This window comes from Dermacentor albipictus, chromosome 3, assembly GCF_038994185.2.
Source record: "Dermacentor albipictus isolate Rhodes 1998 colony chromosome 3, USDA_Dalb.pri_finalv2, whole genome shotgun sequence".
NCBI classification, from domain to species: domain Eukaryota; kingdom Metazoa; phylum Arthropoda; class Arachnida; order Ixodida; family Ixodidae; genus Dermacentor; species Dermacentor albipictus.
In genome coordinates, this window is record NC_091823.1 from 16,242,094 (window position 1) to 16,257,500 (window position 15,407).

Genomic DNA, 15,407 nt, shown 5'->3' on the forward strand with positions numbered 1-15,407 from the left:
CTACCGTTGGGTCGTGGGCTCGAGTGCCTTAATAAACTGCGCCTTAATTAACACCGAATGCCGTGGCTTCGACTCCCAGCAAATATCGGGAGTCGACTCCCACTATAAGTCGTGGGTTCGACTCTCGACCTTCACAGTGTCAATTGGAATCCAACTTGGAGATATGGGCGGTTCGCCCATATCCATATTCGCCTTGATAACCGGATACACTCAGCCCCTTTCAATAACGCATATGTTCTGAACCGTGGCTATGCACGCGCTGATAAAGAGCCCATTCACGTTCATCTTACCTGGTGCGCGCATCCAGGGGAATCCTCAATTCTGCGTGGAAACTCCGTGACATGATGGCAATTCCCATCGCGGCCTTACAGCCCGGTTGCGGAAGCATAATGCGCTTGTGAGGCAACTTGGCAGGCATTGCCCCTTTATTTGTGTCTTTTATTGTTTAAAGATAAATGTATATTATGACTCCGCAACCTACTTTGTAACAGTGAGGCCGTGCTTGTGCGCTTCTAAAAGACGGCAACCGACTTCAATAACCGAAGCTTATTGGAAGCGACATGACCGAAACGCGCGGTTTTAGCAGCGTGTTTGACTGACTCTATTGGCGAAAAGACAATCGCGTATAGCACATTTGGGTCGGTATAGGCCGTTCTACAACAAACGGCTGTGCATTGCACTTTATGTGACTGTGTCGCACGGGCGCGATATATATACACACCTAGCCCTGTTGCGCCCGTCGCTGCACTGCAAAGTGTCGAGGGCTGTGTGGCCACGGGAGAACCAGCTACGAGGTTTTAGATCGCAGTTCATATAGGCGCCCGTTCCTGTGGCGAGTGCCTGCGTCGTCCCTCGGCGTCCTCGTACACGAGCGAATGAGCACAGCGAAGGATGAAAGAGCGAACGCGGCGCTCGGATGAAAGACGGCGATAGCGAAGAGAGTGCGAGGAAGAAAGCGGAGGTTGAGGGTACCGCGAAAGCGTGAGAAGGAAAGCGTAGTGCCGCGCAAGACGGGCTATGCGGTGACGATGGCTACGAGATGGCGCCAGGACAGTGAGCGTCGTTTGTGCACCGATGACGCCACCGACACCATATATAGAAGCGAAGCGCTGCATGGGCGGATGTCTGTCTGTGGCTGCTGCTGCAAATCGTGCCCACGCGTCACCCACGCGCTGCCTCTCGGAATCTCCCGATTAGCGAGGCAGTCACGCCACTACACTCCATTGTCCTCTAGCCAGTATATCGCGAAATGAAAACACGTATACAGCTGTGCTCAAATTTCACATTGGGGAGTATCGTAATCGTGGATGAATTTTTTTTTACGTCCATTTCACAAACAACGCCCGTCTCTGGTTTGTCGTAAATAAATAGTCGCTAGCGGCTCAAGTGAATCAAGAGGACTGATATAAAATCTATAGTACCTTAACGACATTTCATGGCTAATTTGATGCTGCAAGCACTTTGGCCATTTTCCTGGAACTGTACTTAAGTGACGCTACCTAGCATTGAATATCTGTCAGAGTTGCCTACAGGGGTGTTGGCCTCAGTAAGTTATACAATGCCACGACTGTCCTTTCGTAGATCTTTTCGCTGAAAAATTTTGCTGGCTTTGGCCTGGCTAAGGCGTCTAACGTGCGTACAGCGCAGGCAACGTATTGGCATGTAAGTGCTTGTGCGAAGAAGTGTGCAGGCAAATTGGGGCGAACATCGTGGGTAGGCGAATTAAGACACATTATCCTTAGAAGCACGGAACTCGGCGGGTGCGCGCAGGTGCAGCGTTCGTATGCAGTCCATGGCAGACAACGTCGTTGCGCTCAAATGTGGTGGCACTGGCTTTTCATTTTCTTTCTTTCTTCCTCTTTTTTTGTTCAGTACCAGCACTTAACACAGCTCGTTCGTTCGCCACCATTGTGTCCACGAAAGCCGCTGTAACTTGACGTTGCTAGAAGTTGCGTTGAAGAGCGATGTCCACTTGGAAGGTTGCGGCACTTCTCGCATCTTTCGAATGTCAAACCTGAAATGAAGCAAGTCGGTATTAAACGAAGTAACTGAACAGGAGTTCTGAGATAAGCGAGTTACGAGTTGCGTTATAGAAACACACGTATTACAGCTTTGCAATTTCCACCTGGTTGACTACATACACCGCCTACCGAAATGAGCTATTGACTAAGAGATATCCGCCTGTGCGGTCTCGCAACTTTACCAGTCAGGGTATATAAACAAGGCGACGCGCATGAGCGTTCAAAATAGCGCACAGCCATTGTGAGACGTTCAGAAAGTGCCGGACGACAATCGCCAAGCAGACCGCGAGACGCCACGCTGTGAACTTCGCTCGCTCTGATCGAAGGCCAATGTGATGACTACAAATAGCGACACGGATGGGAACATCCTCAATATTTCGGTGGTGAGACTCGCTGCCGTGCCTGCTGGTTTAACAAGCGAATATGTAAAGATGAAATAGCCGAACGCTCGGGAGGGTACGTTTAAAAAAAATCTGGTGAAGTACCAGCGCTTGCGTTCGTAAAAACAGACCGCTTTGTGAGACACTTGAGGCGCGCGGACTTTCGAAAAGGCGCGGTGCTAAGCCTGGCCCGCATCTCGGCAGCCGCGGTCTCGAGAAGTGTGTACGCGTCCTGTATAGGCGCAATTATTTGGACATGCTTTCCGTCAGCTTAAACTCAGAAAACTGAGTTGTGGTGAGCGGCGGTGTGGAGTTAACGAGTCAAAAGTTGTGTATCTATGCTGTGAATAACTTCATTTAGTTATTGCGTTTTCTCTGGCAGAGAACAATGCTAGATTATCTCATTCATTTATTTTAAATGCGAAGCATTTCTTGGCGAACCTTTGCCGCTTTGACAGCATCTATCTGTCTATTTAGCCGCTTAGGTCTTGGTGCTCTCATGGTCGTTTCGTTAAGTTGGCATGTAGTAAAATTGGCATAGTATGACAAGAGTGTATGACGAACATAAATGATAGGTCATGACATGCGTGTCATGTTGGTCATGAAACAGCTGCCATGTGTCATGGTATGTACCAGAATTGGCATAGTATTTCATTTCATTTATGTCACCTTAAAGGCCTGAAGGCATTACATAAGAGGAGGGGGGGGGGGGCGTACAAGGTGTAATATACAATTCAACAAAAACTCAAAGAGAAGAACGAAACTCTGTACAGAAGGTAAACAATCCAAGAGCAATGACAATATTAAAAAGCGGGACATAAAAGAGCATTCTAAAACAGCATAGGACGAGTATATTCAGTTAGATTGCCACATGTGATTGTTTAGTATATTGCGGAAAGTTTGTCGGTTACTGCACGTGGCTATATTATCGGGTAGGTTGTTCCTTAGTGTTATACCATTGGGAAAGAATGAGTTATTCATGGCAGAACTTCGGCCGATGATTGGTGCTATATGGTGGCTGTGGTTTAATTATATATGCGGGATGAAGTTCGATGTGATGGTTGCAGGAGGACGTATCGTGGTTGAGGGTGATAGAAAAAACCACGGATAAGGCACAGTCGGGAAACGATACGACGCGATTCAAGTGACGGCAGATTCAGTGATTCTTTCAGTGTGCTGATGCTGGTATCGTTTGAGTACTGGGAGCATATAAAACGGGCGGCGCGGTTTTCGATCCTTCCTAAATCGTTAGTAAGATAAGTTTGTGAGCGGTGCCAAATTGAACAAGCATACTCGAGTTTTAGTCGCACGAAGGTTTGATAAGCTAGATTTTGATGTCCGGTGAAGCTAATTTCAAGTTGCGGCGAATGTATCCGAGTGTGCGCGAGGCTTCTGCGCAGATGGATTGAATATGGGTTCACCATAATAGCGACGGTGACATATGCACTCCGACATATCTGTATGACGATGTACGGCTAACCGAAAAATGACTTGATCCTATAGGTGTAATATGTGTTGTGCTGATTTCGCGGGTGAAAGACGTCATTTTGCATGAGCGATTTATCACACCAAGTTGCAATTAATCCTAGGTCATGTTGAAGTGTAGTGCTGTCGTCTGGGTTGCGGATGGGAGAGTATAAACGCAACCATTGGCAAAAAGTCTTAACTTGGTTAGTATGTTAGATTGCCACATGCGAGTGTTTAGTATATTGCTGAAAGTTTGTCGGTTACTGCACGTGACTATATGACAACAGTCTATGGCAACATTGCATGACGAACACAAATGATAGATCATGACATGCATGCGATGTTGGTCATAAAATAGCCGCCTACGTCTCGATGCTCTCATGGTCGTTTCGTTAACTTGGTAGGCTCCCCGCACACTGCTTCGCATAACATTGATTCTCACAGGGCGTGGGATCTGCCTTCTTTTTTTCGTTTGCAATAATTTGTTCGCTTTTATTTATCTGTACTGTTGTAGCTGTTTATGCACTGTTTCCTCTGCTACTGCCTTAAAGCTCTTTTGAGACACGCCAAGCTACTTAACTTGCTTTTCGTCCAAAATGACCATCCAGTATGTGGACTATACTCGCGGACAACTGTCTGTGGCTGTGAAGGGGACGCTACGGAGGCAAAGCGCGCACAAGTGAGAGAGCTTCTGAAATGAGTCCCGCGTTTACATCCACGTTAGTTTGCGCTGGGGAAGAGAAAACATAAACACCTTATTAGCAAGAGCTAAATAAGACAAACACACCACTGAATGTAAACGCTTACTTCTTTTGCGGCTTTTCCCTTCCGCGTCTGGGCAAACGCGAAGCCGTCGTACGGGGTAGCAGCGCCGATTCAGCGCCTGTTCCGAGCAGCCTAAAGCACTGTAGAACGCTGGCGGACTACTTGGCGCGGTGACATATGTACAGAAGCTCCGCCCCAGTAGTTTTCCCTATGCATAGGCACAGAAAGTTGTCCGCTTGTATAGGAAATAAAATCGATTTGATTGATTGAAAGTAGATGACTCGCTGTCCAGGAGCTTTCGCTACTCCATCATCCACTGTTGCACAGAGCAAAGCGAATGATCGTCTGCGGCAATCGACCACTGAACAGAAATGGCAGTTAGCGCGAGTATGTCACCTATTCTTCCTTTACTTTCTAAGTGACAGATCCACCTATCAATCGCTCGGGTACGTAATCTTTTGAGACGTACATTCCTTTAATTAAATAGTTTTGACTATATACACAGCAGTTTCCTGTTCCTTACGAACTCAACAGCAGTGCGTACCTTCACTTACTTTGTGGAGATTGAAGCGTGCCCCGTCGTCTTTGTGCGAACGTCCGCCCACTCTGCCGTCCCTGCTTCTTTCCCTTTATACCCGCGACTGGACGCAGCGACGGCCGGGCTGTCACTCACCTGTCACTTCGTCCAGGAAGGGCCAGTGGGTAGTTTCTACTAACCCTTTGCTGTCGGGAATCGCGCCCTCGCATTTCCGGTCCCGGTGGCGCGACCGGCAGACCGAGAACCCCTTCGGGACAGCACAATATGCGCACCCGCTTTCCTCTAGTCCTCCGGCCCGTCTGGGCATCGGTCGGACTTGCGCTAGTCCTTGTTTTGCTCCTTTTCCTAACGCGAATTTGAGAGCGGTGCCTAACGCTCTTTTTGTCTTCTTCTTCTCGCATTATTTTTTAACTTGTGTCACACCACCTCAAACGCATTGTGCTCTTGCGATGGTCGTACGACGCCGGGCTGCACTCATCGGAGGCCAAGCTGACGGAGGCTGTACTTCGCACAGCCGCGGGAACGCTTCTCCATTAGCGGCCTGTCGTGGGGAGCCATCCTCCCGCAGCCACGTGCTAGCGGCACCTTTATTATATACTTCCGCCCTTGACGCGCGAACCTCTTTGCATCCCGTGCCGCCCCAAACCGGGCGTTTGTTCGGTGTTGGGTGTCGCGGGAAGCAAGTAATCCTGTCTTTGTTGACTGAGGCTTTTCTTGCGGCGCAGCGCTCGGTGCCATTTGGAGGCCGAGTTAAATCACGCGAGGCGACGACTGACGCGGCCCTGCGGCTCGCTAAGCTCGGAACAAGCACGTTCGCTATTCCCGTTAGCTTGCAAGACACTACAACTTGGCGAACTATAGAGTTGATTATCCCGTTTTGCCGTTGTGTTTGATACACGCAGCTTTTATTCCTTCATTTGTTTGTTTTTAAGTCGTGAAAGAACGCTTTATTGAGCTGTGTTGACAGGTTCCAAGAATATCGCAACATAAGAGGAGCCGTCTTTGCAGCCGTCTCACCCGCCAAGCCGGGCGCGTGCAGACAACGCACCCACAGAAACGAATCATGAAATAAAAAAAAGTAAAACAATAAATAAGAAGAGAGAGAGAGAGAGTAGCCTAGTAAGAGGCTACAAAAAAAGCCACACGCTGACAAGAGTACGTGTTCGAGACTGTTGTAACCATGGAGGAAGGAAAAAAATTAGGGGCCCTGACGTCACTCTTTGTGAAAGTGAAGCCGGAAGTTGGCGTTGCTCCGCCATCATGCCGGGCCAGTTCTCCTCTCTTGTTTACATTTCTCACGAAACCACGCCGCGCTTCGCGCAACCGGGCTCCTCGGACGCGCGCGCACCGCAGCAATCCTAAACCGAAGGATGTAATCGCGATGTCTCATCGCATTACCGTTATCGAAGTCATGTTGCCAGAAGTTCATAATAAACTTTGCAAATTGGGCCGTGAGGTCGAATCTGCTGCTTTTACCGGCTTTTACGAAAATAAACATGCTTTATCAGCCCAACCAACTGAACTGTTCTCGTCCACCGCAGGTATCTGTCGCTGCCCAGTTCTTGCGTGTTCTTTAAGAAAAGATCACCTTTATCGCTCTCTTCTAGTTGCTTTGCTCTGCTTGGACTTCTGGGGCTCTCAGATGGACTTGCGAGCTAGACGGATACGAAAAAAATCGTGCAGGTCCCACGCACAGTGGGTATCGATGTAAGCGAAGCTTTCTGTGGTGGTTGCTTTGATTGGCGATAATTAACCGTGATGCTGACGGCAAAAGCTTAATTTCTTGAACGTTTGCTCTAACGCGAGAGTGGTGAGTTGATGTGAAACGTTAGCTTGCGTGCACAACTGCTGTTTGTCTGCCTAGTACACAGAATACACAGGGAGAGGTGTTTGCTTGATGCGTTGTTGTGCGCCATATTTCATAACCTCTGAGAGGGTTAAGCATTGTCACTGCCTCACATGGCACATCGCGTCCTGGCAGAAGTGCCATGTGGATTATAGGAAGTAGGATTATGTGGAAGTGGATTATAGGGTTGTACGAGTCAAAACAACAATCGAATTATGAAGCAAGCCGTAGTGGTGGACTCCGGATTAATTTTGACACCGTGATGTTCCTTAACGTGTCCCAAATCTAAGTGCACGTGTGTTTTCTATGTCGCTCGCGTTGAAATGCGGCTGCCGCAGTCAGGATCAAATCCGCGACCTCTAGCAATGCTATAGCAGCAAAGTTATCGTGGCGGGCACAGAAGTGTTCATTTGACGGTCGACGGCTTCCGTAGTGTCGCCTGGACCTTGCGGTGCGCTTTAATTAATGCGGCTCTGCCTCTGCACGCCGTGCGTAATTTGTCCGCTTGACATATTTGCATGATGTTTATTTTTTCAGACATATCAGGAACGTACTGCACCATACCTTGAACTTAAGCTTATCTAGTTTCGCCGCAACCGCTGTCGTATAGTAGTAGGGTTTCCTTGCCTTCTCACCTCCCCCCTCCCCCCTCGCCTTGTAAGGGAAGTGCTTCTTCTCCGCCCTCCTCTCTACAGTTATAGCTACGTACTCTTTGGACTTGCACATAAGTAGAAAGGGAAGCGCTGCAGTTTCCGCAATGACTTTGGGGTGTTACGTATAATTACACCTGTCAAGAGCCCAATGTGGCGACGTCCAGGGAGCTCCATAGGACATTGTGCCCATTCGACGCGGTGGTGTCGAAACGAGTTTCTCCCGTCGACTTTCCTCTCTAACTCGCTCATGTCATGTATGCACACGCTCTGAACCACCCCCGACGCAGTGTGCTAGATAGCAGCAGCAAAAGCAGCAGCAGTGGGAAAGTCGAAGGAAGAGGCAAAGAAAGCTTCTCTTGAAAAAAAAAAAAATGTACGCATTCTCACTGCATTGCAAGAGTGCACCGGAGACACGTACGACACACTGACCCATTTCCGATCCATCTGGAGTTTATGAGCACAAACACGTATTCTCGCTGTGGCTTGAGGAATCGTCGTGCTTTACTGTGTAAATTTCAGGTGGGCGCCCATCACCAGCACAGCGCGCCGGCGAGGAGGCAGAACGTCATTTTTGGCTCCGCGTTTAGATACATTGACTGTGGCCTGAGGTGCCTTCGTCCCACGGTAAGTGAAGCTTCACGGAACCAAAGCTTTGTGATAGCCGGCGCACGGTGCAGAACAGTACGCGCGTATAGACCCGGCCTACGTGCGACCATGGAACAGCAGCGTACGTTCTGTGGAGCTTTGCTCACTTTTGCAGCGCGCGTATCCGCTTACCTTCACTTCCCTGCGGTTCTTGCACGCACAGATAAGATACGCCTGCGGTAGGGAGGATTCGCTCCTTAATAAATCAAAGCAGCTGCTTCTTTCCGATCTTTCCGGATGAAGCGTCGACTGGCTGGCACAAGGTGCTGAAGGCAGCAAAATGCACACATTCTACGTAAAGCTCTATCAGCACGTGTATTGGGGTACACCTGTGCAGGTGTGTATGAGCCTCGAACGTGCTCTGCTTAAAAGAGTTCGTGCTGTCGTGAGTACTGCGAGAAAAAAGTAACAGTTGACCAACATGTGTCTTAGTATGCACAAAAGCAAGTTAATACTGAACACGAAGTTCTAAAATAAGGATTATGCATTCATGAATAACGTACGTTCTACGTGCCGCAAATGCACCCTGCGCTGTCAAAAGCAGGAATCACTGATCTGTAAGGCGTTCATGTACAGATTCTGAAACTCATCGGTTTCGGCCTGCGATGGTACGTTCGCTTGATTCCGCCGAAGAGGGCAAAATTTCCCGCGGATATTCCTTCGTCCGTTGCCATTGTCCTAACGCGGTACATTGCGTACAGCGTTGCATGCGCGTTCATTTCACGAGTTTTATTTCCTCCTGTCCCACCTGGCCACAGCAACATCCGAGAGAGCACGGTCCAGATAACACAGCGCAACAAAATACGGAGACTAACGCAAACCTGCCTACACGACGCCTTTGTCACGGTACGAAACTTACGGAGCAACACGGGTGAGCGCGTACAGCCATAACAAAGCCGCCATTGTGGTCCGAGGACATGGCCACCTCGCACGCGGGGGGGGGGGGGAGGGGGGGAGCCTCTCCTCAGTTTTTTTCCTTCCTCCATGGTTGTAACTAACCCCGAGGCGACCTCTTTATTACTGCTTTTATAGGCACTGGCGCTTTGACATGCCGGCGTGACCGAAGTGTTACGCAAATATTCCGCATTGTATATGACGACTCTAGTTTCCTGACTTCGGCGCAGACACTGAACACGTTATTCCGTAAGTTTGTGCAGCGAATACAGCTGATGCTGGTTTCTTGTGCTGTGCCTTGTCTTGCGAAACCCATGCGGCGTTGCAGAAGCTATAGAGCTCGCTTCAGTTAGTCAAGTGAGTGAGGGTGTGCTGTAGTCAACAGAGTACCATCGTACTATATCTTCCTTGGAAACGTGTATATATCCGTGTCCTATAGTCTCATCTCGGCAACGGTTGGCAGATGACGTTAGAAGATGCCCACCGTCATACGGAAGTGTTTGGTCGAGTTTTCTGACTGATGCATTCTTTCAGCGGGAAGGAACATACGAAACTCGGCATTATACATTCTTGCGCGAAGGAGCGATAACGTCAGCGCTGCATGGCCTCTGTGACGCGGGTAAAGTTGCTCGTACTGGGCGAGCGACGTGATACCGGAATTCCGGTGCTGTCACACGAGGCCACGGGCATTCATGCTGCTTCAGTTGGGTAGTCAGATAGTAACGCCGTTTATGTCACTCGCGCAGTTTGCCTTGCGAAGGAATTTTTGCTGGCGCTCGCTTCCACTTCTCACTGCCGTCGTTCAGTTAACTTTGCGTTGTCGCTGTTTCCCACCATGTGCACTTTATGTTACAGCTTCTGCTATCGAGAAATTGAGAAGTCGGCGCAAGCATTAGAAAACAAGGGAGAAAGATGGTGCGACAGGTGCGCTTTATACCAGCAGACATCGCTACGTGAATGCCTGTCTGACTGCGCATTGTTTAAGTTCTTAGTGCAAGTTCTAGTTATATGTAATTTTCTCTCCCTGGTCTGTGGGAAGCACAGCTAGTGTTTCCATCCAAATGTCCCCATTCACAACAGTACGAAAAACTCGAAATAAAATTACATTTTCGCCATTTGCCCTGAAAGAGCCAGGTCACAGAAGAAGTGAGAGCCTGATTCTCAGACGATCCTTCACTCGAAGCGCTTCGTACGCTCCACCGAGTTGAGCACAGCGCCACTCCTCGGCTCAAGTAGACGCTACGCTTCTCAAGAATTTCCATGGACTGTCATTGAAGCACAGTGGTCACTTCTTTCCAGGGGCGGCGCTGCTATCAGCTGTCTCGAGTCGAGGTGGAGTGTTGAACGGAGGAAGGTTCTCGAATAGGTAGTTATATATAACACTAAGGTGACACACTGCACACTGGAAGCCGCACCCTGCTGTCGTCGTTGCGGATAATTAAGCCGCCGGACCGTGCACCACGAAATAGTGATTGCTTCGTTGTGTCATGAAGCATGCTTGCAGTGGAAACATATACTACGCTGTTGATTGTGCATCTATGTAAAGAAGAAAGCTGGGCTAGTTGGCGCCTATTCCGGGATCGAGATATTGTAATTAGCACTCTGAAGGCGCGAGAGGAGAGTGAATTGGACACGCGACACAATGTTAGACTTGAATACATTTTGTGAGGCATATACAACATTGGGTCCTCTCACCATCTTAGTCTGATCAATGCCTGTATCGTTAGTCTGTTCAGCGCTAGTTACAACGCCTAAATTCTGGGCTATGACAGCCACTGTGTCACGGAAATGAATAGCGCCTCTCGCTGTAGGAAAGTTTCAACGCGCTCAGTACTTGCTTGATATATTAGGCGTGGGCTATGCTACAAAAAACAAAAGAGGAAAAGCAAAAATTATATATCGATGCTGTCGTCATTTGTCTGTACTCGTAAATGCTCGTAAAGGCGGTACGATTGACGTTCGCGAACAAAATTCTGCATACGCGCCATTTAATTACAGACATCTAAATTCTCAGCTGTCGCTTATATCGCCTCTGTGCGCGCGGTAACAAGTCGTCAGTGTGCTTTTAGTGGCTGGGACGGAAAGAAGTCGTTTAAGTGGCATGGCATGCTTTGAAGTCACCGACGATGTTTCCATTGCGGCCTTTATCGGAGAGAATGAGTACCTGTGCCCGACCTCCTCTGCAGTGCGACAACAAAGGCCAAGAGGGCTTTACGTGCGAAATGAAAAAGCCAGCAAGCGCCCACGAAGCGTCGCGCAGCATGACGCACCTCCGTCCTCTTAGGTGACGCCACGCTGGCTGGAGAGGAAACGTACGTTCGCCAATCGGAACCCGACATTACGAATGGCTGTACAAGTTATAGTACAAACATTGTTATCGCCATGGCCTGTGGGTGAGAACGGGGGTGTTTGCGCAAAGACTCATTCAGTTCATCTGTGGAGTGCGCAGGGTAAAGACCGTGAGCGCAACGGGCTGGCGGAGTTCTTTCTGTGGCGGAGCTTTTCCTGTAGCGAACTCGGAAGTCTGCAGAGGTCTCGGAAAGAACTTGAAGCTCTGTGTTTAGACGTCGTTTTTTTTTCCGGCCAACTCCACGTACGGATTTCGATGGAAGAGACCGTTGGCGATCATAGCTCTACAACGTCGGACGAGGATCTGCTTGCGTTTGTGCTTCGTGCCACTGAATGCGTCCGGGCTGCGCTGGACAGACCTGTGAAGTCGAAAGCCAAAGTCAACTTGAAGCGGTACGTCCAGAGGCAGTTGCACAAGTGCCACGACGCCTCCCGCTACAGAGTTCCCGGCAAGCACAGGAAGCAAAAGCCAATCTCGAAGTCGCCTCGGAGTGAGTCATCGGAAGCTTACGCTTCAATGGCTTCGGCGTATTCACCCACGACTTTGCTGCAGACGCCGTTTATAAGTGACGCTGGCTACCCTGATGATGAGTACGGCCCTCTCCGAGCGGTCAGCGGTAACGCCATGCCCAGTCAGTACTCTGGGAATTCTGAACGTGTTCAGTACGATACCAGCTACGTGTCGCCAACGGGCTACGCACTGCAGCGTGGCGTTACCTGCAATACCTTCGCAATGCAAGATGTATCGGGTATGGACACAAGCCGCGATACAAGCGGATACTGCCCCGATGTCAGTGATGTGTGCCTGCGCGAACACCTTTCATTCTGCTCGGAGCCAGGATGCGAGGACGCGGCTGGTGCAACTGTGGACCCCGTATTCCCTTCCGAAAACTGCGACCAGATTGTTCCTTTTATTGAAACTGAACTGCAGCGGTACGCGTGCGCTGAAGGTGACGCGCCAAACACTGAGAGTAGCAGCGACGTCCCCGAAACTGTTTCTCCCTCGCAGTGCGTGTACGAGCCACGTGACTGCACTTACACGCCCTTCACTGAAGCAGTAAGTTCTGTGGTATTGTCGGCCAATGACAGCAACTCGTACGATCGTACTGGTAGCGCCGCTTCGCAATTCCTAGCCATGTATTAATATGATGCGAACAAGAGGAACAACGAGCAAAAAAACACTCGTGATCTGAATATACGACTGGTTGATGCGCTCTGTAATTACTTATGCGTACTTTTGATGTGGTAAATAATGCTTCTTGAAACCAGAAAATTGTGCCCTCGTAAACGTACCGTTGTATGTGTTGATAGTAATACATTATTGTGCACGACCACATTAACTATGTTTATGTTCTTCAAGAACGAACAAAATGTGCTTACCGTTGAACCATGTGCTATGCCGCTGCTTGATGGAGAGTAAATGAAGTTGCTGCATAAGGTGCCTTGATGACGATGTTATTGTGGACGGCTGTTTTCTTGGGCCTTCCGTGCGCTTATTCTCTGTTTCTTGAAGAATGGTTCAGCAAACGCCCAGAAGAAGACGTTCAGCAGGCAGAGGAGACCCATAACTTGAAAGAAGGTGTCGTACGACATGAGAATGTCGCGACAATAACCTGCGAACGAATTGTTTAAGGAGAAGGAGAGCATATTACGGGGATAAAAGAAGAAATAGATTTAGGGGCTCTTCTTATAAATGTTGTGTTTTATTTTTCCGGCTGTTTCGTGTTACTAAAATATTCTGACAGCATTCTTAGCAAACGAAACAACTCAGTTAGACGCATTAATTCAGAATGTAGCACCTCAGATATACGCTACGTTGAATTACAAGACCGACAAATGTTTCGTGCTGTTTGAAACTTCAATTTCCTGTTCACCCAAGTTGGCTAAAAGCGCCTGTGCCTCTAAATGCATATTTGGATGTGTGCACTAGATAAATGTTACTTTGGACAAAAAGTGGTTTCGCAAGCTTCAGCTCGGGGGCTCCTATAGCAATACATGTCAATGGAGAAAGCGTTTTTTCTGGCAACCACTGCACTACACTTGATGAGATTTGTCCCGTTTTAAAGAAAAATCAAAATCTGGTGACTGTAGGAAGCGTATGTTTAAGACGTAAACATTTTAATAAAGATGGTTGAAAATCGCAAGATTCCAGAGAACAAAACTGTCAACTTTACAACTTTGTAACTCAGCAATGAAAAATGGTATCACAAAGCTTTATTTCCTCGTAATAATACACATACAGCGGACAAAACTTACGTATTCTACACCATTTTGCAAAATACCATTAATATCTGAGTAGCACTTTTGCAAAAACCTTGTAAACATTGTAGGGCATTTACGTACGTTGTAAATTAATACATCAGATTTGTCCGCTTTAAACGCTCTAAGAATTGCAATTTACAGAACTAAGATTTCTGTTGTTGGTGCAAAGTTACGAATTCGTAAACATCGTGGTCCCTTTTTTCTTTCTAGCTTACCGATTTCTGGCAATCTTTGTAAAAAAATGAAAAGTAAAAAGCCTAAATCGAAATTTTGCTTCCTACAGTCTCTAGAACTTAACTTTGTCTCTCAAATGCAACATATGTTATTCAAATCAATACAATGGTTGTGTCATAAAAGCAGTTATGTGTTTTACATGTATTTGGATAGGCGGCATCAGAGTTGGCCCCGAGCTAAAGCTTCCTCTTAACGCGTCCTTACGACGAGTCCACGGTAGTTTTCGTGAATAATAATAATAATAATAATAATAATAATAATAATAATAATAATAATAATAATAATAATAATAATAATAATAATAATAATAATAATAATAATAATAATAATAATAATTATTATTATTATTATTATTATTATTATTATTATTATTATTATTATTATTATTATTATTATTATTATTATTATTATTATTTTGCAGGGTTGAAACTTGAGCTCATAAGAGCGTAATCATGGCTTCGAAGCGAATATGGGTGGTTGATGAATAACCGTGGTGGCTCCATTAGCTCGGCCGCCTCGACCCAGGGGTGTCTGGAAGGTTAACAGCGTTTCAAGAACTGCAGAGATATAGAAGATAATTCCAAGTGGATCGGAGACTAAATAGTAAATAAGATCAATTTAACGAACACGCACTCGCAATTGTCAATGCCCACAATCGCACGTATGAATGTCATGAGTGTACACAAAGCAAACGTTATTGCTGCTATTAATTGTAAACTGTTTAGTCAAAGTAGTGCACAAACATAACAAATTTTTCTAATAACGAGTTGCCTATTGCAAATATAGAGATAGGGAAAGAGGATTGTCAAGTAAGAGAACAAGAACATGGAGAGGAAAACAAATTGTATCAAGAGATAAAAAGACCTGCAGCCTCGCAAACTAAAATGAACAGTATCGCATATTCGGACATTCAAGACGCAAGCGTACAACAGTCACGTGGTACCAAAGAGCAACAAGTATCCTGCGCTTACGTTAACAAGTTTCCACCAAAATCGAAGTCAACGTGGGGAAAAAGAAAATTCAAGTTTTACATGTAAGCGCATAAATTGCAAACTTTTCATTAGCGAGGCAGAGCAGAATGGCACAGGATACAAATGCATGCGAGCTAAAAGGGTGCAGCTACACGAGACGCATGTCCGTGGACGTTCTAGCAAGGGCCACTGGGGGGCACTTTGACCTTCAAGATGGCTGCTCGGTCAACTAAACATTTGCACTCAAAGAGGGTCCTTTGTAACACGAAAAAAAAATATTTTAAAGTGACACACTGAGGAAACGTCCAGCGCAGTTACTACACAAATACACATTATATTCAATTCCACGATGTTCATGTGCATTCATAGTTTGGCGGCAGCA

The 15,407-nt window shown here is 47.3% G+C and overlaps 1 protein-coding gene across 5 annotated transcripts in view; it reads right to left on the reverse strand.

Annotated features, from left to right (window-relative positions):
- Positions 1-1,786: 1,786 nt before the first annotated feature.
- The window catches only part of LOC135917503 (uncharacterized), a 321,200-nt gene continuing 307,579 nt past the window's right edge, over positions 1,787-15,407 (reverse strand). For all 5 annotated transcript variants that reach the window (XM_065451077.2, XM_070535153.1, XM_070535152.1 and 2 more), the window contains 2 exons: positions 12,939-13,171; positions 1,787-2,014 (listed from right to left, as the gene is read on the reverse strand). In XM_065451077.2, the coding sequence (XP_065307149.2) occupies positions 13,014-13,171 (158 nt within the window). In that variant the 3' untranslated portion in view covers positions 1,787-2,014; positions 12,939-13,013. The remainder of the gene's footprint in view (positions 2,015-12,938; positions 13,172-15,407) is intronic.